The sequence below is a fragment of the Colletotrichum costaricense genome (genome assembly GCF_030867565.1).
Source record: "Colletotrichum costaricense strain IMI 309622 chromosome Unknown Scaffold_1.1, whole genome shotgun sequence".
Taxonomy (NCBI): Eukaryota; Fungi; Ascomycota; class Sordariomycetes; order Glomerellales; family Glomerellaceae; genus Colletotrichum; species Colletotrichum costaricense.
The window spans coordinates 4,468,867-4,496,750 of record NW_026848230.1 but is presented as its reverse complement, the minus strand read 5'-3'; the positions used below and the strand labels follow the sequence as shown (position 1 = coordinate 4,496,750).

Here is a 27,884-nt window from a genome sequence, read left to right as displayed (position 1 = left end):
TTCGCTGCCGCTACTCAAAATGACCCGGACGACAAAAAACGCCAAATGTCGCAGACCAAACCAACCTCACCCGCTACCACTAGGAGAAGGGCCAAGGTCCATGGCCCCCTGAAATGAAGGATCGAGGCCTATGGTCGGATCTTGGGCCTGGCCCAGATCAAACCCGGGTGTAGCAGCACCAGCCATACCATCAGGCCAGTTCATCGTCATCGTCGCCCACAGATCATGATAGACAGGCTGCCCATTCACCATCGCAGGCGTACCGTTCGTCACGGGAGAGACCAACCCATGCGTCCCGTCCCTATTCAGATCCTGATCCCAAATCGGGAAATACTGATCCAGACTCCCATCAAACATCGGACACCCGCGAATCGTCCGCGGCAGCTTATTCACCGGCGTCTCGATATTCGCGACGCGAGCCTCGTACTTGCGCTTGACGACGGAAAAGACAACTTTCCCCGCAGACAGGACGTCCATGGTGCTCTTGGTCGCGGGCGTCAGCGTCGGCGCCTCGCTGTTGGCGCACAGGCGCGCGAGGTACGAGTCGAACTGCAGCTGCTCGCGGGCGCGGGCGTGGTCCCACTCCGGGCAGAGCGGCATGGGGAAGGAGAGGCGGATGGCGAGGATGACGGCCTGGATAAAGCGGCCCCAGTCGATGGAGCTGAGCTCGACGAAGGCGGCGGCTGGGAGGTTGGTCATGAAGTCGAGGAGGGTGCGGAGGAGGGTGAGACACTTGTCGAGGCGGTGGGCTGGGATCGGGGGCCCGAGGTCGCTGTCGCCTATTTTTGCTGTCGAGCGGAGGGTGTAGACTGGGCCGGCGAGGAGGAACATTTCGGTGAATAGGTTGGCTAGTGTAAGGGAGTCTGGGGACGGGTTGAGTTAGTATGAGGAAGGAGGGTTGTGCGTTGTTGGATGGGAGAATGGAGACTGACTGATGTCGCCGAGGCTGGTTGGTATCCTGCCTTGCCACTCCCTCAGCTGGCTCTCGAGCCCGAGAAACATGAAGTGAACCTGCTGCTTCGCCTGATCCCCTTGCGGTATACTCTTTGCGATGGCAGCCGATTCCTCGGTAATGTGAACCAGCCTAGCCAGCCACGCGAGCGTGTGATCGCCCTTGAGCGCAGAATTGTGCTCGAGCAGATCGCAGCAGGTGGCCGTCCATGATGTGTAGTCGAGGGCCAGGATCGCCATCTTGGCCCAGGCCATTGCGAACCTAGCATCGGTCAGAGTCGTGCGGCGAAAATACTGCAGGAAGGGCAGTACGTGCGCTGACACCAGGTAGTAGCAGGACACGTAGGCACGAATACCGTCCATTTGATCTGGCGCAGAGGACGATGACGAGGCCGTCCCGCCGCCGCCGGCAGGTGAGCCTGCGCCTTGGCTAGGTGGATGGTTCAGCTCGAGATCGTGGAGGATCTCGGCTGCCATGCGGACGTATTGGAAGGCTTGTTTGTTCTTTGGGCGGAGGTGGAAGGGGTACCTGAATTGTGTAAGGGGGTGTTTGCCTCAAAGGGGGGTCAGTCAGTTATAGCAAGCTCACCATGCCGTATAGATGAGCAACCCTTGGAGGAGCTCTAGCGTCCGCTCGCCACCGGCCACGAACTTGAGACCCAGAATCTTGCGAAACTCTTCGTCGTAGAGAGTGTGACCCTGCAATGCACTGGTAGCAGACGCCGTCGAGAGGATGGCGAGAAGCATGAACGGTTTCGTCTTTGAAAGCGAAGTAACTGTGGCATCGGGCGGGAGTGCCACACAGGGAAAATGCTTGAGCATGACGCGGAAAGTTGATAGCAGCTTTTCTGCTGAATCTAGGTTGAACTGCGGTTTGAGACCGAAGCTCGAGACCGAGACGGACGGGCCCGAGGACGGTGGAGACGAGATGGACGAGTGGGGACCGCTACCGGAGCCGGCGTCGAGGCCGAACATCATCTCTATGGACTCTAGGTCGGACTCTGGTGGTAGAAACTCGTCCACGTACTTGTCGTGCCGGGCGGCAAGGCTTTCGAGGTCGTCGGGCTCTTCCACTTGGGGCATCTCAAAGTCGATGCTGAACGTCTTTGAGGGTCCCGGTGGAGGAGGCGGCCTGGGTGCGTCTTGGTTTCTGTAGCATATGAGTATGGTTGGTGAGGCGGTAGACTCATCTGAAGCTGAGAAATCACACAATAGCAGGTAATGGATACAAAGAAGGTGACGAGAGCTTACTGCTTAGATTGCCGTGGACGACGGGTCCTTGGACCGGTGCGGAAGATACATTCTCTCTTGAAGTCGAGACATCTGGATTATTCGGGCGGCTGGTGAGCATACGGATGAATGGACTTATACGCCGGGGCAGCTCGGGGGAGTACCGCCCGGAACTAGGGTGGCCACACACAACAAACCTTCGACATATTCCCAGCTGCACGCTGGTTTGGCACTTGACCTTGGCTGCCCTGCACGCTTCACAGGCATTGGTCACTCTCTGCCGCGGGTTGGCACCGGCGTCAGGATCGGTACCGGGCTCCATGATGTGTTGGCGACACGGAGTGACGGATCGGGGTGTATGGGGGTGCTCGGATATTCGGCCCGGAATAAGTGAAGTGACTAAATAGGCAAACAAGTGCCGAAGATGTTTGAAGAGAAGCTTGGCGGGGAGTGAGAGAGATGAAGACAAAGCGACTGATGCCTTCCCGTATCTGGACGAGCTGGGAGAGTATAGTTGAGATCCACTGCCCGCGAAGCTACACCAAGCAAAGGGAATGATGGTGGAGCTGAGATGAATGAGAGCGTTATCTGAGCAGCTCAGAGCTCAGCTTACGCCTTGGATGTCTTGCAGCTGAGCGAATGGGGGTTGGAAGTGAGTTGGGTGTAATTCCACAAGAACCATAATATTCGGCACATTGGGAATTTCGCGGGGCAGAGAGACATGGGTTGAGGAAAAGGGCGGCGAATGAGTTGAGCGAGTCCTCCGGCGACGTTCGGATGTTGTTGATTGGCCGGTGCCTTGGGGGAAGTTGCATGCGTCAGGCTTAGGCGGCTCCGCTCTTAGGGCGGATTCCAGGGGTCTTTTGGAGTCTTTACCGAACCTAACTAGCTCTAGGTGCTTCAATGGCGGTGGCTGTGGCTTTGGCCTTGGTGCTGACGATAAGTTCCGAACCACTTCGGAGTCTTGGAGTGGCAGTGTGGCTTTCTGAAACGTCACCATGAGCCTCGTTAAACCACGCTCTGATACACTCATCTGGATTGGGAGGTTTGGTGGAATAGGTCATTGTTTTTTGAATGTGATAAATTGAGCAAGTCGACCTCACGGACAAGATTCGCCTCGTCAGCTGTCGTGCTGTCCATTGAGAGCTTTCAAAGGAGACATGCTGACGAGCGTCTCCTTATCGCTGTAAATCCTTGATATCAGGGTTGTTCCCCTTGAAGACGCGATCAAATGCATCGTCAAGGCGCCACACGAATTTGGAGATATCGTTGACGTGATACTTGGTCTTCTCATCATTGTCATAGACCAAGTGCTCCCCCTGAGTGCCAAGGTCGATACCGAGTCCCTTCCAATTCGGGATGTGAACTCCCTCTCGATGGGCTTGGAAATCCGAGCTTGCGCAGCGGGACGAACAGTACACTATACTCTGTCCAAGCTGTTCCGCGCATTCTTCACAGATCACAGGCCCCTCGCCACTACCGCCCATCTCCTCGTCTTCCTCCTTGAGCTGGATGCATCCCTTGCCTGCCGCACAGCTGTGCGCCGTGTTCACGTGCTCATCCTGTATCATCTGTTAGCCTACCAACGTAGTCGCTGCAGTGATAGGGATTGACTTACATATGCCTCGTCGTAACACTTCTCCGAGTCGAAGACTGTCCTCTTAGTGAGGCTCAGCTCGGCAAAGATCAAACACAAAGGGCACGCGATGACCTCTGACGACACCTTGCCGGAGCAAGCGAGGCAAGGCGGGAGATCGTACAGTTCCTTGTTGACTTGCGGTCCCTGAGGCGGAGGCTGCTGCCGCTTCTGAGCTTTCAGGAGCTTATCCTGCTCATGTGCCGCTTGCGCCCTCTTAAGCTCGTTCAGCGTCCGCTTGTGCCGGTCCATATTCCCAGCAGCGTTGGATCTCGCCGACTTGTCGGCCTGCATGGCCCCCATCACTTCGTCAATGGATGATCCGGACCGCAGCTTCTCAACGTACTTGCTGCATGATGCCGGGATCTCACCCGTGCTCGGGTCGCGGAAGAAGACGTCAATGAGGACATCAGTTGCCTTCTCTGGTGGAAGGTCGTCGAATTTCGGTGCTAATTCCTCCAAACCCGGAGAATTGCTGCCCCCTTTGCCGACGACTTTTCGGACATCCTCGATGAGAGCAGTAGTGGGTTTTTGCTCGTCGTCCAATGCAGCCTGGAATTCCTCCTTGCCAATCGACGCCTCGGCGATCTGTCCTGCAACCGATTTAGGTAGAGTCTCGCGGTAGTGCCTCTGCTTTTCCTTATCGATCCGAGCCTCGATGGACTTGAGATCTTCCGTAAAGTCTTTCAGCTTGGCGAATAAGCCGTCGAGATCACTCAAGAAGGCCTTGTTGTCGGAGAACCACTCATCCTTGGAATCGGCATATCTACTTCTCATCGTCTCCACAACCTCCCTGTAACAGTCTTTGCAGTGCGCAACGTGGGCCTTGCTGTGCTCCTCCGCGCACTTGGCCTTCAACTTTTCGATGGATTCGGCCTCATTTCTCTGCTGTTTCCGCTTGGTCTGCAAGACCCTCTGCTGGATCTGGCTCTTGCTCATACTGGCTTTGTTCCTGTGGTTGTCGTAGGCAACGAAAGATGTTGGCGGAGAAAAGAGTATCTGAGGATTTCGTCCTCTCAAGAGTGATTCTTCAATGAGAGTAGGAGATAATACCAATGAGATGCAATATCCTTCGTTTGATGAACCCTTTGCTTATGTTGAGATGTAAAGTAGTTGAAGGAGACTGGGAAGTCCGTGGTTGAGTTGGAAAGGAGTGGGTCCTCAAGGCGAAGGCAGCTCAAGCGCGCACGTCCCTTCCAGCCAGCTTCATTCGGTGAACGTCTGCCGAGCTTCAGCCGGCGCATCCATGGAAGACAGTCCAGTGCGTTGAGGCTTTACAATCTTGTAAACACCATCCACATTCTTCTTCAGCAACACAAGACAACATGGTATATTGACATCCCCGTTGAAACTCGAGAACCATCTAACAGGATTCATGTATAGGCCGACAAACTCCGCAACCAGCAAGAACTCGAGCGCCTCCAGGCCAAGTACGTTGGCACCGGACACCCCGATACGACGAGTTGGGAGTGGAAGACCAATATCTACCGCGACACCTACTCATCCATCGCCGGCCACCCCCCTATGCTGTCGTACATGGCCTTGGCTGAGAACGAGCCTACACAGCTTCTGCGCGCGAGGTTAATCAGGGTATGTTGAAGCCTAATTCTAGATGGTTCGAGACGTGCTTTCTAACTGCTCATAGAAAATGATGCAACCTGCCGGTCCACCACCACAACGCGAAGATTAACGACCAGCGACGACTATCGAGGCATGGCTCTTGAAAAAGATATAGGATTACAAGGGCACTGGCGTTGGGGTCATTGTGTTTAGGAACCAGTAATGGAGGGTTAAACACCCTCAAAAATCCATTTGCCAATTTTGGCCGTTCATAACGCATACGCTCGGAATGCTTGCTACTTCTTGGGTATCCCGTTCCACCGAAATTTGCCTCACTAATCATGGACATCCTCTCCGTCTTTACGCCGCTACACCACCTCAATGCGAGGGCCCAGCTTCAGCCTGTGACATATCTACATCCCCATCCCCATCCTCAGCCGGGCGAATCCCAAAACTCGCCCCAATCTTCTTCTCCAGGTCCGCATCAGCCTGGTCGGCCCAGACAGAACGCACCATACCCGCCGCTCCCTCGGCACCAATCTCCTCGAGCCCGCGCGGGCCAATGAGCCACGTAATGTCCTCACTGCCGTCCTGCGCCTGCGTCCCCGCGTTCTTCTGCACTTTGCGCACGACGTAGCCCTGCGTCTGCATACGCTTCAGCACGTCCTCCGTCTTCTCCACCGCCACGTTCGCCTCGGCGTTGAGGCGGTTCAGATGCCGCCGTAGCTTCTGCTCAGACAGCTCGCCGCCGCTGAGGAAGATGATGGTCACAATCATGGTGTAGAAGCCCACATACGATGCTTCGGCGTCGGTGCTCGGTGCTTTTGAGGGGGCGAGGATGGTCGGGGAGCGGTATTGGGAGGGGAGGGTCGAGGATAGGACGTAGACGCCTGAGCTGCTTTTTGCTTGGGAGCCGGACTTTAATGCTGCGCGGTGTTAGCGGGGGATGCCAAGTGACGTCGTGTCGTAGATGACACTTGCCTTGTCGCTTCTCCGCCATTGTGAACTTTTCCCTCACTGCGAGTTCTCGCAGCTCCATGCCCCAGACGAGGCGGAGCTGTTGTTGCGCTAGGTCGAATACTTTCCTAAATGCTCTACCCTGATCTCCGAGTACTGAAGCGACCGTCAGTAATGCTCACAGTGCTACGAGCCCATCGTATCTTCGTACCTCGCTCCTTGATACCGTCTCGACGGATAGGCGTTCGCGAAAATTCGCAGGCCAGCGCATATCGCACCAGTTTCTTCGAGAGTTGGTCTTCTGCGCTCGCTTCGGCGTCCACAGCACCATTTTCAGATCCTTCTTCTTCAGCAGATTCGTCATTATTGCGCCTTTGTCTCGGGTGTCTTGGTTCCTCGTCTGAGTCTTCGTCGTCGACCTGGGTGCTGTTAGTCTCTGGTGCGAGCCTTGAGGATTTAGCGCGGGGCATACGGGTCGTCTCCTCCTTTGTGAGGGAGGCATGTTGGCTCTGAATGGAACGAAGGTGCTCCAACTCTGACAACGGAATCTTAACAATGCGGATTCTCAATTCAGTTTTAGAAGAAACCCAAAGCGTAGGCCATTCGACTGTACTGGTAGGTAAAATTCGGTGAACTTGCAATCTGACGCGACTGGACGCGGTCTTCGCGGTGCCACTTCAGACCCTTCGCACCTGCAGGTTCGCGCCACGTTATCTTATCTCTTATCTTATCGCATCCAGCTCCTGTCGCAAAAATTTGGGAGCTCTGGTCTGAGTGACATGGTTGTATGTTCGCAAAGGCATGTGAATGCTCATACAGCGTTATTCTGCATTTCTTTCTTTCAAATGATTTCGCGAGTAGTGTTTGCTCGTGGTGTATGCCTGCGATGCCAATTACGAATCCTCGACCGACCGAGAGCTCATAGCTCACTCCGAATCGCCCCTTTTCGAACCCAGCTTCTCGAGCGACGGACGTATAGTTCCGAATCAGCATGGGAGCGCCTTACCAGAATCTCAGAAGGGAGGGATGAAGAACCGCCAAGCAGGCAGGTGCCTGAGAAGGACGTCTCATCTAAGAAAGACCAGCCTTCTCAGACGTCACCCAAAATAGTAGAAGGAGATGGCGCATCGATCGAAACCGAACCGGAAGCTCCCACCTTGTCCCGTGGGCCGACGAAGCGAAGCGGCCCTCTCTTGACAAGATACTACATCGGCGAAGACCCCCTCGACCGAGTCTCAAGGCGTCGCGTTGGCAATCGTAGTGTGTACCTCCAATCTGAGGCACTGGACGTTGATATGCTGGGAGAAAAGGCACAAGCGATTGTCATGCGCGACATGAGACGCAGCCACCGGAATATTAAGCAATTGCCCGTTGAAGAGCTCATTCCCGAGGCATTCGACATCAGCCAGAGCCTAGCATCTGAAGATAAGGATTTGACGATGGAGGAGGCACTGTCGAACCTTGAAGAGATCCGGCCCTCCGATCCCATTGTCTCGTACGATGACTTTTATACGCTGCTTGATGTGCTTATCAATGGCTTCACAGTTGCCCAACTCAGGGCATATGTAAGCCGTGCGAACGCGAGAGCTGCTACTACGCCCAAGGAGAAGACGAAGCAGCTCTACGATTCTGTAGAAGTGTTGACGCCCTGGACCCCTGTGGCAAGCGTCGAAATCGACGGCTCGGCCAAGGAGAGGCTGGGATTGACTCTCATGCTGGAGGCCTGGCGCTTGACCATGAGAGAGATTGTCGACGGCCAAGGTTATTTGAGTGGGCGGATTGATGAGCGGTTCTTTGCGCTACTTACGAGTGAGTAATGCGACCCAGCTACGGCAGTGCTGTCTAACATGCAAATAGACCGAGAACAGCGACTGGATGCCATCAGGGAGGCTTATCTCGATCCAGGCGAAACCATTGACATCTCGGATTCGATATTAAAGATTAACGCCACCAAGGCCAAGACACAGGCAGTTCTTCAGAGGCTGGACGAAGCTACCAAATCCATCATTGTGAAGAACTTCAAAGCCGATTGGCTTGCTAATAGCGAGGTCGACGGGAAGTTACTCTGGAACTTGGGTCAGCTCACCAATACTTTCATCGACCGTAAAAAGCGTAAAGAGGTGCGTCTAACTCGTCGTATTGCAGTTATGACTACAACTAACAGCCGAGCAGATTGAGGTGTCGTGGATCAAACACGGGAACACTGAAGTCGCCTTTGGTGAACAGGTAGACCAAGACGAAACGGGTGAACAACTGGGCCATATTGTTCAGCGTCTGCTACATTCCGCCCTCTTCCCGAGAGAACAGTCCATCGCCCTGAAACATGAGTCCAATGTGAAGAAGGCAAGACTTGTCGCCGAGCCTCGCGGCAACGAGAAGCTCTCGTGGAAGGAGAGGCTTACACAGTGGTCTCGATGGGTGAAGCAAGCCGGCCGAGAAAATCTAACCGACAAGGCGTTCACCATCACGGAGGGCGACGTTTTGCCTTTGCCTCTGACCACCGAGGCCCCGGCTCTGGATTCAGATGCTCCTTGGAGCAAGCCGTACGTCTCGACAACCGCTTCCTTTGGCCAAATACTCCACAAGTATGACGAAGGAAGTTTTTCAATCACCAAGGCAGCCAAAACCAAGAACCACATCTTCTCACCTAGCTCTCCGCCTCCCGCAGGTCTCACACCCATCGTGGAGTCAGTCACCTCTGCGAATCCGGAAACCCCCATCATAACTACCCTCCTCCTCCATTTCCGGCCTCACCCCTCTATGGCCAAGGAAACGGCCCACGACCTTCCCGACCTCCTTGAACTCCACCTGACCGTTCCGGACGACCTACCCGAAGGCCCCCTGGCGTGGGACGCCACTCCTAAGCGCCTCGTCGCTACCCTTAGCCAGACCTTTACCGACGTCGCGTACCCCTCCGAACCCGTCGACCTGCGGCTCTCGCAGCCGTTGGTGTCCACCATGTCACCAGAGGCCCTCGATACGTCTGCGTTCCGCGAGTACATTGAGGCCGCGAAGCTGGATCTCCTCGAAGGACGCCTGCGCCCGCCGCCCGAGGTCGAGCTGTCGGGTCTTCCCTTCGCCAAGGATGACGGCAGCGTTTCCGGGCTTGTAAAGTACATGTTTGCCGGTCTCGAGATGCGCAGGACTCTCGAGGTGGGCTACGAGGGTCACAAGATCCAGTTGGCGAGTATCGAGGCCGGTCTGCACGGCGGTCGCCGCTCTCAGATGAACTTTGAGGCTGTGCCACCACCTGCCGACGCGAGCTTGTCAAAATACGAACAGAAGGCCTACGCGAGGAAGTACCTCGACATCGCGGAGGACTTTGTGAGAGGCGGTGTTGTGAAGTGGATCGGAGAGAGGGATCTTGCGAGAGAATTCAAGGAAGTTGAAGGCACGACGGCGGCGGCAGTCGAGGAGATTGAGGTCGCGGAGGCTGGAGAGGAGCAGACTGTTGGTGAGAGTGAGCTTGATATTCCTGCGGAGCAGCTAGAAGCTGCAGAGGGGACAGCGGCAGAGGATGGGAAAGCTGAGACTCCTGTGGACAACAATGTTGAAGCATCGGCCAACGAGGACGTTGAGACTGAGACTTCTGTGGGCGGCGAGGCTGAGACGCCGAAAAAGGATGACTTGTAAAATCATGTACCAAATAATTGTAGATCAACTGTACTATCGCTGATGTATAAAAAGCCTAATTACTTGAAGCTTGTATGACCGAGAGTTAGGCACAGTTTACTAAAAACGCGGTGAGGGCGGTCTTTGGTGAAGGTGAAGGCGCGAATGCCTTCCTTTCTGAGTATCAGTAATTAGCTTTGGGAGGCAGAAGCTCGCCTTGAAACTTTTCTGTCAGCCTAACTACTTAGTATTGCCCAGTGAAGGCATCAGTGACTCGAGAGAGTTGCGACTCAGAACAGATAAAGACAATGATTGAAGGGAGCATCGTTCAGCATTTATCGTGGGACAGGCAAGGCCCATATTCAGGTCCACAGTGTCACGGTGGCATGCGGAGAAGCAAATGAAAGCCTCGGGACCGGACTGCCATACTTGGGACAAGTACACGGTGGAAAGCCTCACTGGCACCACGACAGGAGAATAGGCTTGCCATGATCAGTCAGGCACTTTAACAGCAGGGGACCCGTCTCCGATTAGAGGTTACTTAGAGCTATGAAGATTACATCACGAGAGCCTCATGTCACAGCATTTTGGAACGTTGTTTTTTAACTTGGGAATCACTTCTAGGACTCTATTTTTGTGCTACTAGGCACGTATCATGAGAAGCTTTTTTGACGTAGAATCATCCGGTCCAACCTTCCTCTCGATATTCGTGCTTTCCGCCATATCATAATGTCCTCATGCCACGCAAAGGGAATTCGTAAAGCCGTAGAAGTGAGTGAGCCACAACGGTGAGGCCGTGGGCGAACTCAGCAACCAACCCTGGTGAGTCAGATCGCTTATTTCTTGCCAGCCTTGGCAGCGGACTTGGTGACCTGGTGATGATGATGTTAGTTGATGGAGAGACATGAGAGTAAGATGAGTTGGATGAACGTACCTTGCCAGCGTTGCCAGCGGACTTCTCGACGGACTTGATGACACCGACGGCGACGGTCTGGCGCATGTCACGGACGGCGAAACGTCCCAGAGGGGGGTAGTCGGTGAAGGCCTCAACGCACATGGGCTTGGAGGGAACCATCTTGACGATGGCGGCGTCACCAGACTTGATGAACTTGGGGTTGTTCTCAACAGACTTGCCGGTACGTCTGTCAATCTTCTCGAGGATCTCGGAGAACTTGCAGGCAATGTGGGCAGTGTGGCAGTCGAGAACCGGGGCGTATCCAGCACCGACCTGACCGGGGTGGTTAAGGACGATGACCTGGGCGTTGAAGGAAGCGGCACCCAGAGGGGGGTCGTTCTTGGAGTCACCGGCGACGTTGCCACGGCGGATATCCTTGACGGAAACGTTCTTCACGTTGAAACCAACGTTGTCACCGGGGAGACCCTCGGTAAGCTGCTCGTGGTGCATCTCGACGGACTTGACTTCAGTGGTGACGTTGGCAGGGGCGAAGGTGACGACCATGCCGGGCTTGAGGACACCAGTCTCGATACGGCCGACGGGCACTGTTCCAATACCACCGATCTTGTAGACATCCTGGAGGGGAAGACGGAGGGGCTTGTCGGTGGGACGCTTGGGGGTGTCGATGGCGTCAATGGCCTCAAGAAGGGTCTTGCCGGTGGACTTGCCAGCCTTGGTCTCCTTCTCCCAGCCCTTGTACCAGGGAGCGTTGGTGGTGGGGGCAAGCATGTTGTCGCCGTGGAAGCCGGAGATGGGGACGAAGGCAACGGTCTTGGGGTTGTAGCCGACCTTCTTGATGAAACCGGAGGTCTCCTTGATGATCTCCTCGTAACGGGCCTCGGACCACTTGGTGGTGTCCATCTTGTTGATGGCGACGATGAGCTGCTTAACACCGAGGGTGTAGGCGAGCAGAGCGTGCTCACGGGTCTGGCCATCCTTGGAGATACCAGCCTCGAACTCACCAACACCGGCAGCGATAATGAGAATAGCGCAGTCGGCCTGGGAGGTACCGGTAATCATGTTCTTGATGAAATCACGGTGACCGGGAGCGTCTGTTTAGTCGAGGTTAGCGACTGAAGGCGAAAATAAAACTTGATCTCGCTCATCGAAGAACGGCAGGCGCTCCTCAAAATGAGAGATATCATGTCAGAGTTGAACTTACCAATGACGGTGACATAGTACTTGGGAGTCTCGAACTTCCAGAGGGCAATGTCGATGGTGATACCACGCTCACGCTCGGCCTTGAGCTTGTCAAGAACCCACGCGTACTTGAAGGAACCCTTGCCCTGTGAGGGAGTTAGCAAACCAAATAATGACACCATTGGACAAGGTGTTACTAACGAGTTCGGCAGCCTCCTTCTCGAACTTCTCGATGGTACGCTTGTCGATACCACCGCACTGGTAGATCAAGTGACCAGTGGTGGTCGACTTGCCGGAATCGACGTGGCCGATAACGACGACGTTGATGTGGTTCTTCTCTTCCTTACCCATTTTGGCGGTGGGATGTGATCGAGTTGTGTGTTTGAAAGGTAAAAGCTGCAAAGGCGTCGAGTCAGTGATGATTCTCGCGATGATGTGGTTGATGTGTGAGAGAAGTGGCTGAGTGAGGTAAGGTGAATACTTACTGCACAGGTGATCCGTAAATTTGGATTCGGTATGTACGACGAAGAGCAGAAGAAGGAGGGAAAAGCTTTGCTTTGGTGGGCGAGCGAGGCTTTTGTATGTTTGTGAGTGGAAAAGTTGGGTGGTGGAGTGGGAGTGTGAGAGGGTCGAAGTGGGTTGAGTAGAGGTGGGAGGGGGAGTGGGCTAGTCCGCCAAAGTCTGCAGGGATGGAAAGGCAGGAAGGTGGGGTCAAAGGCTCTTGCCTGAACGAATTGCCCTAAGGTAGAATTTTTCACTCACAGGCTCAGTTTTTTTGTGGTTGGTTGGGTGGTTGTTGTTTATTCCAAGTGTAGATGGCTTCTTAGCAGATCGTGGCTCACGGACAAGTAGCGCATTGTACCTTGGTTCAGTCTCGCCACGGCACGAACTAAGCGGGGCCGCTCCAGGCAGGTACGTATCGTGTCACCCCTCCTTTAGCCTCTCCTTCCTGCCCCTAAGGCATGCGACGGGCGGTAAAGCTCATCGTCGCTAACCATGATTATACCGTTCCAGCTGCCTAGACGATTTCTGATGTTCATTCCTATCAACAGAATCGCTATTCTCGACTTTGATTCATTGTCTTAAGACTTCATAAGAGCCCAATCTACGTTTATCCAGCTCTTGTTGCTGTCCCAGAATGTCCCAGGAATTGAGGCAACAGGATGGATGGCATGTTGATGTCACAGGTAAGGGGGCATGGAGGGGCACTCTGCAGCTCTCACCGCGCTCTCTGTGTCGCGGGGGGCGCTGCAAACGATCCTGGCCTATCGACCCCACCGTGGGAGCTCCAGGCCTCATTGCTGCAGATCCCAGTGATGTCAATTCGTCGAATCGCCAGCCCAGCTAAAGTAATGAACAATAACAAACGCATTCATCACGATCAAATTTTCCCTCGGGCACTAGCTAGCCGCCTTCTCTTTGGGAAGGCAAGGAGGGGCAATATGGACCTGCCTGAGTCTTTCCCCTCGTTGTCGGGCCACTTCATCTTTTTTTTCATCGTCGGAGTCCACCTTGAGGCAGACCATCGGCCGCGTCTCAAGTGAGAGGTGCCTCTCTCTTTTCGTCCCATCCACACGCATACCTCACCGGCCAGACACAGACAGACACACAGCGCCGTTTGGCACACACACAAAAATTTTCACCAGAGGGAGCGCTTTGTTCCGAGTGACCTCGATCTACTTTGCCAACGATAAGACATCCACAGCTTCGAACTCTGCGGTCTGCCCCTCCACCCCGCCCAATCCCTGTCAGACACACAAGGTAGGTTGCCGCGCAGCCCAACCTGGGCCCCTCCTTGCCCCTCGACGAAGCCCAGGTTTTTTTTTTCTCTCTCTTGGACCGTCAGACCGTCAGAGTGTGTGCCCAACCCAATCGTTCGGTATGAGTCACGTATCTGGCAGTTTTCCCTCTGGCACAGCTAGGTACAGCCTTCTCCTGCATACCTTTTTGGTGACACAGGTGCTTGGGGCCCCTCCTCGTAGCATTTTGGTTTGGGGCCGTGGTCGCCGTCGCCGTCGCCATGGTCCATCCCACCTCAAAACCAAGGCTCCTCCGTGGGGCTGGTCCTTGTCTGCCTTTGGTTTCCGTAGGAATTATCGACCATCGAGGGGCATTGTAAATCCTCCTTGTGCTGCTTATTCTTTCATCGGTCAAGGGAATGCCAACCCAAGCGGGCCCATCCATATCTTCTTCTCTCTCACACACAAATGGTCGGTGCATTAACTCCGAAAAGAAATGTGGCTGATGCGGCTTTCTGACGGGGTGCGGGGTTGGAAAAAATCTGATCTCAGAAAGACAAGAGGCAAAAAAAAAAAAAAAAATGTGTACAGACATGGGTGTCCGACAGATCCTGGCCTCAAGGGTGACGTGCAGGTGAAAGGTACCTAAACAACCCGTTCTAAGCGCCTGCGCCGCCCGTCAAGGGACAATTATCCTCATCCTCTCGCGTTCTCCCAGAGCGAGATTTCCAGGACAGCTAGGTGGTATCGCGGCTGCATGCATATTTGCCATCGCGTTGGCGTCTCTCTCCCGAAATAAAGTGAGAATCTATCGGGCATCCGACCAGATTTCGCAGCAGCAGCAGCATAAACGGACAACGCGGTGCAGTGACACGTAGGAGGGGGGGCGCCAGGACCAAACAAGACCAAGACGAGTGCGATCGCCCGCCCCAGCCCATGCGCAAGACCCCTCTCTCACACGAAGCGCCGCCGAGCCACAAAGAGAAAGAAAAAAAAAACGAGAGCAGAATGAGGGGTATTCCATGCCATGCCCCTCCATGCTTTTTTGCGCTTGGGATAAGAGGGGCTGAACTCCGAGACACAAAAAAATCTAGCGTCACGTGACAAAGCTCTTCCATCCTTCATGAATGATGTTTAAACCAGCCCATATCCCACGGCAGTTTGGCTAAGTTGATGAGCATCTTTGTCACGGCCCCTGCTGGCCATTTTCCAACAATTCCTAATTGGGAACAGAAAAGACGGCGGTGGCGACGGACGGCGTCGGAAACCGCCGGCCCCACCAGGCCGATGAGCAAGTCACATGACCACCTTCAACGTCATCCGACGAAGACCCGCGGGGCAGGCGACGACACTTCGCCAGCGAGTCGCAAGGTGTTTCGCAGGTTTGAAAATTGCTCTACTGCGAAGATCATTTCTATCCCATTTCCATTGGACTAACATGACAGGAATTGACTTGGCAAGTTTGGGACCAATCGAGGAACGACGATTTCGACGCAGTCTACCCCAAGCGATACCATTAAGCCCTGATCCTATCGATAACTCCCTACAGAGCTTTGCTGGACATGGAAGATTCTAACTACCACCGGCTTTCTTCGGTTCTCCGAATACGACGGTTTGCCTCTGTCACTCGTATGTCTACTTCATCGAGGGCAAGTTGAAACACGAACGTACCACGTCGACCGATCTCAAGAACTCACGAGATGATACATAACATTATCACGGGGTTCGCCTCTTTGGGGTGTTTAGACCCCCGAGTGGCTGCACCTTCTGCTTTCGTTGCGAGAAAGCTTTCCAGGCATGAAGTTATGTCGGAAGCAGATAGAGTCGGTATTCCATTTGAGGACATCTACCCCTCACTGACACGCGCAAATGCTGCCGTGGGCTATACTTTTATTCTCTCCAATTTCCGCCACGCTTGCGTAGCAGGATTACCTTGGGATGAGGTCAAATTAAGTGGAAGACATAAGTGGAGAGATTTGACGTCGGAAGATCAGGGGATGGAGTGTGGATGCGAGAGACGGAGGTTTCCAGTTCATAGGATGGCAGATGAACGATGAAACGACGTGTTACATTTTTTGGACTTTATCTTCCCCCTCAGCACAGCCAACCGGAATACTTATGAGATCTCCCAACCAGGCTTTTTTCTCTACCCAGAGCCTCTCGCACAGCTCCTGTTTGGCCTGTCCACCATCTTGTCAGGACAGGGATTCCTACGAGTTAGCAAGTGACCACTTCTTCCATCTTCTACCACACCTCAGAAGCTAGATAATGCCGCGAGGATTTCAGCAAAATTATTGGCCTATTCAGGCATCAAACGGATTTCTCCTGCGGTTTCCAGCATCCGGTGATTACCTACAACGCAATCAGGCGTGCTGAGAGTAGCCATTGGGGATCAATTAGCCGGCACAACTGCTCTGACATATAACAGCCAGAGCACTTGTTTACGGATTCTACCTGAGGTCCAATTCATGAGCCCAGCCACACCGTTTTCATTCTATTGCTCTAAATAGTCTCTTTCCCAGTCAAACCGGTACCAGCTGCCTAAGGTCTTGGCATCGAGCACTATCAATCGATTGTATTGTGTTATCCAGGCTAATCAGACTGTTCCATAAGTACATGGTAATACACCTCATCACAGCTTCATCAGAAAGAAACTTCCGCAGCCGGTATTTGAACCTGCTCACGGAAGAGGCAGTCTGAGGTGACGGCTCTAGGCTATCTGAAGCCGTACTTGAACCATTGACGGTGTACATGTCGTGTGGGCAAGTACGATGCTTCAAGGGTCCTGTACATTATTATCAGCTCGCTAGTCCAGTCTCCATAGTCATGGACGACTATAGGATCTTGGTCTACCTTTAAGAGTAACATCGTGAAGCATCCTCTAATAGATAATACAATGTTGCAGTTTGGTAAATTCGTCAAAACCAACAGGGTCCTTTAAGGAAAGTGCTTCGGAAAGAATGCTTTGGTGGCTGCTGCCTCTGGTGTTCTAGCAGAAGCAAGAGGCAGGAGGTCGACGCAGATGCTTCGTCGTTCCTGACTAGTCACATATCAAGAGTATTGATGGGAAAGCGCCTCTTTTCTTAACGTCACTTCCAGTGCTGAGCTTGAAACGCTCTGGAAAGACTTGCTGCGTATCCTCTCCCCAGTAAATCCATGTTCACGAAACAACAACAAATCCAACGACGACACGTATTCTACCTGTAAACAACATTACCTCTGCCTACCCGCATCTTCTAATTCCTGAACGGCTTTACATTCAAGCAGCTTGCGTATGATCACTCGATACTTGAGGCTTTGAACAATTCCTCCCGAAACGCACACATCGACACTTTATCTCTCACAACGCCATGGGGTTCCCCTGGGGTATCGTTGTGGTCCTGAAGCGCGACTGGACTCCCATCAGTCGGATTCGCAAAAGATACGAATTTGACGGCTCAGGTCGCCTTTTCTTTCCAGAACTCATTGTTCTGCAGAAAGACACCATTGCCTGGCTTCCAAGACAAGAGTCCTTCCGGAAAGCCGGTGACTATCGCGAATGGGTCTACATCGCACTCTATTACCCGTCTCTACCGGTTCTCTTGGATGCAAATGGAAGCGGGAGTATTCATTGGGATTCCTTGGAGGACTACGAACACCCGTATGATGAGCGCCTGGTCGAGATTCCTGTCTCCCATCTCAGCGCTGAAGTCTTTATTCTTCGAGATTTCGTGCCTAGAGTGCCTGAATACGATGCTCTAGCTGCCCGATATCCTCCTGGAGAAGTAGGCATCTTCTTAAAGGGCGATATAGCCACGCACGAGGACTTCTCCATACACCCTCCCATGATTCTCAGGGTCCATGGCGCAGGCTGGACTGTCAATGGACAGAGAAGACACTGTCTTATTCCTTATAGCCTTGTGAGGTATGGGCTGCCACCCGGCCCCAAAAACCGAACCTTTGGCCCAAAGCTTTGATCTCACCCCGGAATGTTTGGAACTGGGGATGGCATCAGTTTGCGTCTGTTTTGGTTAGCTGCGCTCTCGGGCTGATGAATCAGATCAGCAAGCTAACGGCGATATAGTCGGTAATGACTGCATGTTCTATGGGATGTTCAAGGGGCAGGAGAAGCGAAGTTGTAACAAAACATTCGCAGGCCAGGCAGAAAATTTCTCTTATGGCTTCCGGAGCAGGATGTATCAACAGAATCCCAGGCTTCGAGAGTCCCTCATTCTGTAGTACCAGTTTGAGGTATAGTTGCAATTCCCAGGAACTTATGACCAGTGAAACTGCACTTCCCTGCAAGACATGATTGAGCCACGTTGTATAATTCTCAGATTTCAATATCAAGGGCGTTTGCAATGTGTCCAAGGCCTGGCCATAGTGTCTCTGTTTCGTAGGACTCTGCTGCTTTCTCTACTCTTCTGCGAGTGGCGGTCAAAGGCGACAGCCGGGAGCAGCTTCGACTACACTCACATCGAAGTCAGTCGAGCCTCACTCAGGGCCCTTGTGACCTTACATCCAGGCTTCGACTGACCTCTGACCTCAAGGCACCGCTGGACTTTCCACACGTGACACCCTACCTCCACCACCTTCAATGGAGTACACATAGGAAGAAGCCTTTATGACCCCTCTCAAACCCATTCCTGTCACCAGCCAGTAGGCGCCCGTCTAGGCTGACGGTCCAGGTCACTAAGGTCGACAATCAATTATACGCCAACCAGCCTACTCGACGACAGGCTTAGCGAGTACCGGAGTTCGAATCCCAGCATTAGCACCAAGAGATGTAGCCACACTAGTGGTGAACTCTTTTTTTGTGGTCTTTGATAAATAGGCTTTCTTTCATCTGCCAAGACACTCAAGGCAACGTAAGAGATACTGCTTCTCCTCCGTACGAGACTGCCTGTAAGGCAACCGTAGAGCTCCTCCCATAAGTACTAGATCTGAAATTTCCAAAGCTAGATCTGGTTCTAATCTCCCACGCTTCTTTCGGTCATAGTCACTACAGTCATTCGCGAGCGCTCTCGTCTCATATTTACTCCAATACGCTGAAGAAATGGTCCCCCGCCGACAGAACTTCCCCTGGATGCGTTCACCAATGCCAACAACACATTGAGGATGTCGACCTCCTCCTCCGAGCCTCCTCCTGAACAAACTCCTATCGCGAAGCACCCAGGAAGCCCCTCGAACATCGCTCCTCGAGTAACAGTTCGGCCCAAGGGAGAATGAACCGAATACAGTGCTAGTTTCGCCTTCCTCGTCCACCCGACCACAAGGCCCTTTCGTAGCCTTGCCGCAGGCACCAAGGCCCCTGTCGCCTTAAGTCAGAAGCCGCGAGGTCTATCTGACAGCCCCCTCATCACCATTCGGCCTGTTCAGTAGCCCGAGACTGGCCTCGCCTACATACTACCCAGGGTCGACGCGAGGATCGACGTCACCACCTCATTCCTCCGCATCGGCATTCGAATTGTCAAGGATTATGGACCAGGTGTTCCGAAGTTTGACAGCATGACGCCCATCATGTTTAAGACTAGCACAAAGACTAGCACCAATACCACTCAGGCTGAGAAGGAGTCTTCCAAGGCCGGCGATATAGCTGTTTGCGACCACTTTGCCACCATCGACGTGCCCGATATCAACGTGATCAAGAAGCTTTACCCTAGCGCCGGTAAACATTCGGGCTATAGGGCTTTTGGTATCGAGCAAGCTATTCCTCGCGACTTTGTCGAGTATGGCTTGCAGATGACCGGTTCTGTTGCTGTCAAGAACTAGTTCAATGCTTGATTGTGCGTCAGTGTTGACATTCTCGGTAAGTGATATTGATTCTTGGACATGGGTAGAGTTTAGTTCTGGCATATACTGCTAGATTTGTACCATTGCCTGGTCTGCATTCCGAAACTCAACTAGAGCCAAAACCGAGAGAGGAAGCTGCACTGGATTGGGGGTAACCAGAAGCCTTTCGGAGTGATCAAACAGCGTACACGTGGAGGATACGGATGGGGAGTAAGATAGATGTCCTTCACTAAAGATTCCTTACTGAATACTACACCGACGAATGTCTGGAATATACATCGTGATGTGGTCTCCGTCAGCTTCGTAATTCTATCATCTTTACCTTGTCCTTCACTTCGAACCTTGCCCGCGCGGTCTTTTGAGAAACACCTCAGTATTATCAGTGCTTCAAAAAATTTCAAGCTCCTTCCTCCGCATCCATCTTGCCGGGTAGCAGAAAGGAAATCTCTTTTCTAAACTGTCAACTTTCTGGTTCTCCCACCCACTTCACTCGCCAAGAACAGCAACTGCGAAAGAATCAGTCTGCTTTCCCAATACTTTCGAACAGGTAAATTTGCAGTGTCTTTATTTCGTAACCACAGCCTAACCAGCCTATAGCCGCCTCAAATCGAAGCTGAAAATCGACTGTCACCATGGCTACCGAAAGAGCCGTCGCCGTCCAGCTGACGGAGGACTGGACACTGGAAAAATCATCTCTCGCCTTTCTGTTCCATCCGAGCACTCAGCCCTTTCGAGAACTCAAGAAGGACACCAGGGCTTGGCTTCATATTAGTAAGAAGATCGATGGGCATGATGGCAATGAGTGGGCCATCATCACACCCCTCAAATCGACATCGGAAGGACTCGTCGAGATGTTTCCTGGCGATCATTCCAAAGTCGAGATTCCGTACAAATTTCTTCGAGTCGGACTCCGCGTCATCAAAGATTGGGGACTCAGCAATGGCGAATCCGACCTGGCAAGACAGGTGAATCCCACAAAGGTCTTTAGAAAGAACGACATGCTCGTATGCGACGAACTTAGCACCACCCTGCTGGGTTCGATCAAGGTCAAAGTAGCCACCCTCAGTGCTCAACATGGCTTCAAAGCAGCACCGCCACTTTACACTATCCATAGCAGCTATGTGGACTACGGCTATGAGAAGGCCGATAACTGCGTCAACAACCGTCAGTTGGGAAAGCGAAGTTCGAGTCAGATGAACTAGAGTCTGCTACATGATGCACCCTGAGCATGGACTCTCTCGTGGAGACCTATGCTACTGATGGATTCAATTTTCGGGCTGGTTCACGTGACTGCATACTGGAGGCTCCGGCTCTTGCGCCTGGGATTGACATTGGTGGCTAGAGAGTTGAGTGAGCACCGAGGCTTTCCCTGCGGTAGCTACCAACAGGCGAAGCAGGTCAGTTGAGAAGGAACAAAGGTCAGTTCTAGCGATCAAGAAAAAGCAACCTTGGGGATTTCAGTCTATAGAAAATACAGAAAATCGCCGGGAGTATCAAAGAAAACCCACAATATGCCTCCCACCCGTGAACGCCAAATCATGTACCCAATTCTACACAGGAAATCATTCCGATCCATCCTTCTCTTTCGATTCCTTATCTCCCTTTGATCCCTTGATCTTGTCCCAAACCTTTCCAAACTTATCCTTGAGCCAATCCCAAACTCCAATCATGGCTTCCTTGCCCTTCTGCATGGCGTCTTCATCGGCTCCGTCGCTCTCTTCATCATCTCCTTTCTCGTCATCGTTTGACGCCGGCGCGGAAGGCGTTGGCTGGGAAACGGGGTCCACCTGAATGGACTTATCAGGGGTAGCCGACTGTGCCGCTGGTGGTGTGCTGGCAGAAGCGGGGACCTGGGTAGTGGTGTACGGGGGCACAGGGTCCTCGGGCTCTGGGGGCGTGTCCTCGGACTTGTGAGTACCCATAGTGGTGAGCGGCAGGCGCAGAGTGCCGTTGTTGGGCTCTGGAATAAGACCGACGGAATCGCAAAGGATGTTGTACACGTTGATGTTTTCTACTGACGTTAGTCCGAGCTCATAGTATGACACGACACTTGCGGGTCCCACTTACGAAAGTTGTCGATCTGGCTGTTTGGCGGATGCGGGAAAGCCGGTCCGCGGGCGATGAAGATGGCGCGCATGAGGGGATGCTCGTGATCGTATCCATGCAATCCGCGGGGGTTGTAGACCGTACCATCCTTCAGCGCCTTCTCCACATCCATCTCTTCTTTTGTGACAATAGCCCATCCAGCCTTGGGAACGATCCACAGGGGTGCAATACGCTTGTTCTTGGAAAAGTGGTAGCGCTCGGGCATGTTGACGTCGCGGAGGTAGACCTCAAAGTTGGGATTCGTCTTGGACTTCTCGACCAAGCCATCATATAGCCCCTGAAGGTCATCTGGGTTCTTCGGTCGAAGACCGTAAAGCGGCCAGCCGTCGGTATGCTCAATCTTGGAGGTGTCAACGAGGTCCTCAAGCTGAAGCAGGCGCGCCGTATCTGTTGTGGCCATGCCGTGATCGGATACGACAATGACGTTGACAATGTTGGTAAGGTTGCGCTGCTCGAGAGCCAGGAAGAGCTGATCCATCATAGCATCGGCCGACTCGATGGAAACCCGGATCTCCGTGCTGTTCGGTCCGTATCTATGGCCGTCCGCGTCGACGTTGGGCACATAGGCAGCGATGAGCTGTGGGCGCATGTCTTCGACCTTGGCAGTCTTGTCTTCCATGCCCGGCTTGTCAAGAAACTCGAGGATCCTGCTGACCTTGTTGTCTAGTACTTCTTTGCCATTGAACTTGTCGAGGAATGTTGGCTCAACACCGAGGATGTGCGCTTCACTGCCCGGCCACATGTGGATCGCGGAACGAATACCCTGCCTCTCGGCTGTCACCCAAAACGGCTCGCCACTCCACCACTTCGCATCGAGACTGCGTGCTGGGTCGGTATAGTAGAACTCGGCCTGCATGTCCGGATCCCAGAAAGTGTTTCCAACGATACCGTGACTCTCGGGGTGAAGGCCAGTCGCCAGCGTGTAGTGATTCGGGAATGTGACGGACGGGAAAGCCGGGAGCATGTACTTTGGCGAAACACCCTCCTTTACAAAAGCGTTCAATCTCGGTGTGATCCCGCGCTGCAGAAAATCTGCGCGGAAGCCGTCAAGACTGATAATGATCGTCGTCGGCGCGAAGAGCGCCGTGCCATTGCTGACGAACTCGGCCTTGTGTGCTGGCCTACTGCCGATTGACAACTTCCACGCCACCAGAAACAGGATCGCGAAACCGACGGCAATCATGCTGTGTATGAGCAGCCAACGGCGCCAAGTCCTCCTCTTATCGGTCTTCGCATTGGTCACAATCTTGAGTCTCTGTCGATCGAGTTCGTCGCTATCGTCCCTTTCGCTGCTTTCCCCGGTCGAGCTCCCCTCCTTCATGGCCCCTTCTTCCATCTCGTACATCAGCTCGCCGTCCTCGCCGTGGGTCGCCTTCTCCAGCAGCCGGTCCTTCTTCTGTTTCCTCCTCATACGTCGCTGTTGGCGTCTGTCCTTTTCGTCAAGGAGATTTTCGGATGAGCCATCTCTGGATCCGGGCCGTTGGCCGTCTGGGCCTCGACCAAATAGCTTCAGGGGGTTCGGGACAGCGAGGCCAGATCCTCGGCGTTGCAGCTCCTTTTTCTTGCGTGTTTCCTCTACGAGATTCTCGATCTCCTCTTCTTCCATAAAGACTAGACTGTCGGCGGCACGCAGCTCGCGGCTGTTCCGCGCACGCAATTGCAATTGGTCATCGTCACTGTCGCTGTCCTGGTCGCTTCGCGTGCTGTGGATGGATGAGGCGTCGTCGTCATACGTATCGGGGGCAAGGAGACTCGTGTTGTCGCGGTCCGCTCGGGACCTTGCGCTGGGACGGCGTATCGACATGGTTTGACGGGAGGTGCCGGAGGGCAAAAGGCGAAGTATAGATCGTTCCTAGGTCATGGACCCGTGATGTTTGTGAGACGTAACCTCTTCTTGCTTGAAGTAAACGCCGAGCCGAACAATTCTTCCACTTAATTTCTTTGGATCCCAAAATCGCAACCGGGACTCGAACCCCTGTGACGGACCACCTTGATGGCAACATTAGCTTATCGCAGCGATAGAGTCACGTGGCGCTCCGCTTTGCTGCATCCCCCGTTTTCAGGGTCCATCACTCGGCCTGTCACTGGCCCGTCAGTCTGGAAACGGGGCCGAGCACGGCGTGGCTCCGGTCCGCACGACCCACTTGGTGTACAGGCTAAAATGAGCTCTATTCCCGGGGTTCTCCTCGAACTCGCGGCCAATATTGGGGTCACCTTAGTCTATGACTTCTGTCCATCTGCCTCTCTTACCTGAGCGTGCCTTTTGACGTAGTGAGCATCGCCTACTAGGCACGATCTCTACATACCTTATAGCATCACTGGCGTAACTTTGTACCCAGAGCACTTGGTTCTCACTGTTGACTTCGTTCCTCGCCTTCGGGCCTCTCTGCTAGCATAGGAAAGCCAATACTAGTTCGACTGCAGAAGCCGCTGCTTCGTCAAGTCTGTCACGGCTGGAATATGCGCTAGTCTATTCTCTGCATTCAATAAACCAGCTCTGTGATCCCCAGGTTAAAACCGCAGAGGGCATCTACCACCTCTTGGGGTCGGCACAGCTGGGACGTGCCCCCCATTCGCATCGGGCGGTAGCTCGAAGTCGTGTGGCTGGAGAGCTGAGCAAGTGGGATACCTACACAATAGGTACTAGGTTGTTGCTCAATACCTTACCTCTCTTTTTAGCGTTCCTATCACTGCTACTGCTATTACTACTATTTTAAGTTCATGTTGTCTCCATACTCATTGAGAACTACGCTTTGAAAAGCGTAGTACGATGATCGTAACTATCGTATTAGTTTTGAGCAAGCTGACAGCCAAGAGGCGCATTAACCAGCATTCTAGTTTGTCAACCGCTTACTTAGCCATCCCATACTCGACAATATCGGCATCCTTGCGCGCTGCGTGAATAGTGGCAGATGGCGTCACATTCCTCTTACTAGTATCGTGTCGGGAAAAGAATCGAGGTCAGAAACACGTCTCAGTGTAGGCGTTGGAGCTCGTCTCCAAGGTCTTCCTCGGAAAGCCTATCGTGAATGATGGTAGTTGGTAACACAATCAGCCCTCAGCTGGAAATACAACCTCAGATTGTGTCTCCTGTTGCGTCCAGACCGCCGATAGTCCATGGTCAGAGGCCTCAGCACGAAAAGGCATGGTTGCTGTTTGTGACACAAGCCGGCGCCACCATGGAAAACGCGGAAGCTGCGCTCACACTGATTGGCGGCCTTGAGAAAACAAGCAATTTTTATAAGCTTACCCTCTCCTTTCTGTCTCATCACCCTCGTCTCGTGATCCCCCAGGTTCTGCAGACGTGAATCAGAGGGAAACAGATGTAGTCGGAGGGCCCTGTCAAGGTCTCCGAGGTTCCCCCTGAATAGTCGTGGTGGTACTCTACTATTGACTCCGGTGTAAAGGAGGTCTAGGGGTTCATCGTATCGAGTCTCTTACTGGTGATCTTCAAAAGGATCAAAAGTCTCAATGGAATTTCAGCTATTTCATCCTAGGCGGTCAGCCAATTAAGGTTCTAGATACACAATACGCCGCTAGCCTATCAACCTCTTGGAGAACTTTCGTTACCTTTGTGAACTGGTTCTCAAGCTTCGCCGACATGTTCCGGCGACATGTATCGATTTCCCTCCTTGAACACCAGCGTCGTTTTTCGGACGCCATCTTGGAGCCGTGATGGCGGGAGCCCGAAGAGTGCATCGAGCCCAATCATCCGCTGGGAACCCCATAACGAGGTCTTTCGGCGCTTCTCTGAGGATGCGACAGAAGACGAGAGAGGAGCTGATCGCATGACATTCGAGTAAGTTTGCTCCGAGGAGGCGGCTATGTGTTGGAAACTCGGGCTCTTCCGTTGGAAGAACTGCATTGTTGTCAGCGGTTTCGCAAGGAGTACTGGCTGAAAGACATCACAGAAAAGCCGAGATAGCATACAGAAACGCCGTAAATTCACTTCACTCTTATCTCAATAAGGATGAAGTTGCCACAGTTCTATCCCGGAGTACCGTTGGCAAGCAGAGTGACCCCAAAGCAGATCTTCATCGGATTGCTTGGGACATACAACGGACTAGAGAGGCGAAGCTAGGGGAGGGAAAGACGAAGAAACTTATCGAGTGCTTGGATCATTACCAGGGAGTCTTTGATATTCTGTCACAAGCAGAGTTCTCAGGTCTACCGTTGATCTGGGGCGGTCTGAAGTTTGTGCTACTGGTAGGAAATCACGACTCTCTGCAGATGACATCTGTTCACCGGAAAAATAGGTGACGAAGAACAACTCAAACGTTCTCTCCAAAGTCATCGATGTGATGATTGACATTGGGCGGGACCTGGAAAGGATACGAGGGTACATTGCGCTGTACCCGACTCCGAGAATGCTTGAGTTCTCGTCCGAACTATATGCGGCGATCGTTGAGTTTCTGGACAAGGTCATAAGAGATGCGAAGAATGCAGAGAAAAGTATTCTCAGTTAGTTGTCAAGCTAAGTACTTTATATGACTTTTCAACTACTTACCAAGGTACAGAGCGCGCGATGACGACCTTTTTACAACCCTTTGAGGTCAGATATGGAGAACTGGCGGCGAAGATGAAGAAGACACAACGAGACATCCGCGAGGACGCAGAGCTATGTTTCCATATCAGGCAGGCAATGGTAAACCACGCCATAGATAGATACCGGACTGTATTGCCGCTTCAAAGGCATACGATGCGCCAGGCTTTCAAATGTACGCAAGGTGACGTTGTGGGAACGGAGATATCCTGCTAACTTGTCCTAGCCGTCGCCGAAAACCCTACAGCAGACCTCTTCCAAGCGATACGGAAGAATCTGTTCAAGAATTTCGAAGTCCAAGCCGGATTCCACCAGGAGCTGCAAGCCACATACGAGGTCACCACGTCAAAAGCGTGGATCGAATGGTTCAGCATGGAGCAGAAATATGTTCCGTCGGGATATTCCCATGAGACAAAAGTTATACAGGCAGAGTGCGACGCCCCGGATCCGCAGCACGCATTGGTTTGGAAGAAGCAGCAGCGCAAGTTTGCGTCGCACGTCCCTTCGGCGTATTTGATCTGGACGCGCGGGATGACAGCACAGTCAGCGATAGCGTCACTCGTGGACCAGATCCTCGTCCAGAAGACAGAGGTCATGATTGACGCCGGGATCGACTTGGACCAGTTCAAGGAGGCTAACAACAGTGTGGCGTCCCTCTGGAACTTCTTTTCTTACCTTACAAGGGTCCTCGAAGGTTGCATGATTTACATCACCATCGGATCCGTCGGGAAGCAGGAGTTTGCCATTGTCGGTAAATTTGTACGGATGGCGAAGATTTGGAAGGGGCCGCCTGTCAATGTGACGCTCATCCATCCTTTCAATGACAACTTTGCAAGAACGGATGATGTCGTAAATCTCGATGACAAGTACGATGTTCACCCGCGACTCACGACAACGGACGCGATGCACCACGTGCTGCTACTGGAAATAAATCCTGAGCGGAAGATTTCGGACACTATCCGGAGCCTTCTGTGGGAGACCGTCTGGCGGGAAGTACGATACGCCGTCATTGGTATTGCTCTCACGCAAGTCATAGAAAAGATACACGACGCGGCGAAAAGAGCCGCCCGAGAAGCGCCGGTCAGAAGTCAGTCGTTCTTTTCAAAGACTGAAATCGAACGATGGGTCACTGTGGTCGGAAAGTGGACAGCGGCCACCTGGTCGATGAACTGCATGCGAGAGCAGATCCAGCGGCACATCGACATTGTCGACATTCATCTCCCTCCCGAAAGGAAACAGCGGCTTGAGGGCAAGTTGTCTTTGCTGGTATTTGAGCAAGACGAGGAGCTTGGCTCGCAACTGACGTTTGCGCAGCGGGAGGCAATATGGGTCGATGTGCAAGAAGCCATAAAGCCAGGGACGGCTGAGATGTTTTGTGAGAATGTAGAGAAACTGATGGCTGCGATGCTTGAAGACTATCGCAATGAAGGCTCGGGAGGAAAGGAAAGCGCGAAAGGCTTGTCTTTCCCTCTCGTCGATGTATACTTTGGTAAGGGCGGGCGGTGGAAGGATTCGTTTTCTGGAAACCAGGAGTTGGTCGCTGATGGGATGACGAATGCCATTGAAATCGGATTTGTCGGTTTGATCAAAGCGCTGGCGTTGCAAGAGACGGAAGAGTAGAATGATCTTTGTGTTGACATCCAAAACTCTTGAGTATCTATGGAGAAACCGCAACTTAATGAG

General features: G+C 53.0%; 14 protein-coding genes across 14 annotated transcripts; 7 read left to right on the top strand and 7 right to left on the bottom strand.

Annotated features, from left to right (window-relative positions):
- Positions 1 to 66: 66 nt before the first annotated feature.
- CCOS01_01524 (uncharacterized protein) lies at positions 67 to 2,503 on the bottom strand (the record flags this gene model as incomplete). Its single annotated transcript, XM_060449718.1, has 4 exons — positions 67 to 863; positions 933 to 1,480; positions 1,541 to 2,101; positions 2,379 to 2,503. 4 exons carry the CDS (start codon positions 2,501 to 2,503, stop codon positions 67 to 69), a joined length of 2,031 nt encoding a protein of 676 aa, XP_060321156.1.
- An 856-nt stretch (positions 2,504 to 3,359) lies between these two features.
- CCOS01_01523 (uncharacterized protein) lies at positions 3,360 to 4,756 on the bottom strand (the record flags this gene model as incomplete). Its single annotated transcript, XM_060449717.1, has 2 exons — positions 3,360 to 3,743; positions 3,800 to 4,756. The coding sequence occupies 2 exons, from the start codon at positions 4,754 to 4,756 to the stop codon at positions 3,360 to 3,362; spliced, it is 1,341 nt and encodes a 446-aa protein (XP_060321155.1).
- Positions 4,757 to 5,063: 307 nt separating this feature from the next.
- On the top strand, positions 5,064 to 5,507 carry CCOS01_01522 (splicing factor 3B subunit 10; the record flags this gene model as incomplete). The annotated part of the gene is made up of 3 exons (XM_060449716.1): positions 5,064 to 5,078; positions 5,201 to 5,407; positions 5,463 to 5,507. 3 exons carry the CDS (start codon positions 5,064 to 5,066, stop codon positions 5,505 to 5,507), a joined length of 267 nt encoding a protein of 88 aa, XP_060321154.1.
- Positions 5,508 to 5,755: 248 nt separating this feature from the next.
- Positions 5,756 to 6,836, bottom strand: CCOS01_01521 (MAGE family protein; the record flags this gene model as incomplete). The annotated part of the gene is made up of 4 exons (XM_060449715.1): positions 5,756 to 6,303; positions 6,353 to 6,490; positions 6,546 to 6,753; positions 6,807 to 6,836. 4 exons carry the CDS (start codon positions 6,834 to 6,836, stop codon positions 5,756 to 5,758), a joined length of 924 nt encoding a protein of 307 aa, XP_060321153.1.
- Positions 6,837 to 7,179: 343 nt separating this feature from the next.
- Positions 7,180 to 9,967, top strand: CCOS01_01520 (uncharacterized protein; the record flags this gene model as incomplete). Its single annotated transcript, XM_060449714.1, has 3 exons — positions 7,180 to 8,143; positions 8,192 to 8,454; positions 8,507 to 9,967. The coding sequence occupies 3 exons, from the start codon at positions 7,180 to 7,182 to the stop codon at positions 9,965 to 9,967; spliced, it is 2,688 nt and encodes an 895-aa protein (XP_060321152.1).
- Positions 9,968 to 10,782: 815 nt separating this feature from the next.
- CCOS01_01519 (translation elongation factor EF-1 alpha) lies at positions 10,783 to 12,392 on the bottom strand (the record flags this gene model as incomplete). Its single annotated transcript, XM_060449713.1, has 4 exons — positions 10,783 to 10,818; positions 10,881 to 11,953; positions 12,064 to 12,187; positions 12,243 to 12,392. The coding sequence occupies 4 exons, from the start codon at positions 12,390 to 12,392 to the stop codon at positions 10,783 to 10,785; spliced, it is 1,383 nt and encodes a 460-aa protein (XP_060321151.1).
- A 1,091-nt stretch (positions 12,393 to 13,483) lies between these two features.
- On the top strand, positions 13,484 to 13,585 carry CCOS01_01518 (uncharacterized protein; the record flags this gene model as incomplete). The annotated part of the gene is made up of 1 exon (XM_060449712.1): positions 13,484 to 13,585. The coding sequence occupies one exon, from the start codon at positions 13,484 to 13,486 to the stop codon at positions 13,583 to 13,585; it is 102 nt and encodes a 33-aa protein (XP_060321150.1).
- Positions 13,586 to 13,922: 337 nt separating this feature from the next.
- On the top strand, positions 13,923 to 14,429 carry CCOS01_01517 (uncharacterized protein; the record flags this gene model as incomplete). The annotated part of the gene is made up of 2 exons (XM_060449711.1): positions 13,923 to 14,127; positions 14,389 to 14,429. The coding sequence occupies 2 exons, from the start codon at positions 13,923 to 13,925 to the stop codon at positions 14,427 to 14,429; spliced, it is 246 nt and encodes an 81-aa protein (XP_060321149.1).
- A 47-nt stretch (positions 14,430 to 14,476) lies between these two features.
- CCOS01_01516 (uncharacterized protein) lies at positions 14,477 to 14,599 on the bottom strand (the record flags this gene model as incomplete). The annotated part of the gene is made up of 1 exon (XM_060449710.1): positions 14,477 to 14,599. One exon carries the CDS (start codon positions 14,597 to 14,599, stop codon positions 14,477 to 14,479), a length of 123 nt encoding a protein of 40 aa, XP_060321148.1.
- Positions 14,600 to 17,130: 2,531 nt separating this feature from the next.
- On the top strand, positions 17,131 to 19,531 carry CCOS01_01515 (uncharacterized protein; the record flags this gene model as incomplete). Its single annotated transcript, XM_060449709.1, has 2 exons — positions 17,131 to 17,679; positions 19,142 to 19,531. The coding sequence occupies 2 exons, from the start codon at positions 17,131 to 17,133 to the stop codon at positions 19,529 to 19,531; spliced, it is 939 nt and encodes a 312-aa protein (XP_060321147.1).
- A 653-nt stretch (positions 19,532 to 20,184) lies between these two features.
- CCOS01_01514 (uncharacterized protein) lies at positions 20,185 to 20,754 on the top strand (the record flags this gene model as incomplete). The annotated part of the gene is made up of 1 exon (XM_060449708.1): positions 20,185 to 20,754. The coding sequence occupies one exon, from the start codon at positions 20,185 to 20,187 to the stop codon at positions 20,752 to 20,754; it is 570 nt and encodes a 189-aa protein (XP_060321146.1).
- Positions 20,755 to 21,114: 360 nt separating this feature from the next.
- On the bottom strand, positions 21,115 to 23,462 carry CCOS01_01513 (type I phosphodiesterase/nucleotide pyrophosphatase; the record flags this gene model as incomplete). Its single annotated transcript, XM_060449707.1, has 2 exons — positions 21,115 to 21,563; positions 21,620 to 23,462. The coding sequence occupies 2 exons, from the start codon at positions 23,460 to 23,462 to the stop codon at positions 21,115 to 21,117; spliced, it is 2,292 nt and encodes a 763-aa protein (XP_060321145.1).
- A 1,782-nt stretch (positions 23,463 to 25,244) lies between these two features.
- CCOS01_01512 (uncharacterized protein) lies at positions 25,245 to 25,523 on the bottom strand (the record flags this gene model as incomplete). The annotated part of the gene is made up of 1 exon (XM_060449706.1): positions 25,245 to 25,523. One exon carries the CDS (start codon positions 25,521 to 25,523, stop codon positions 25,245 to 25,247), a length of 279 nt encoding a protein of 92 aa, XP_060321144.1.
- Positions 25,273 to 27,821, top strand: CCOS01_01511 (uncharacterized protein; the record flags this gene model as incomplete). The annotated part of the gene is made up of 5 exons (XM_060449705.1): positions 25,273 to 25,457; positions 25,570 to 25,864; positions 25,915 to 26,119; positions 26,176 to 26,376; positions 26,428 to 27,821. 5 exons carry the CDS (start codon positions 25,273 to 25,275, stop codon positions 27,819 to 27,821), a joined length of 2,280 nt encoding a protein of 759 aa, XP_060321143.1.
- Positions 27,822 to 27,884: the final 63 nt, after the last annotated feature.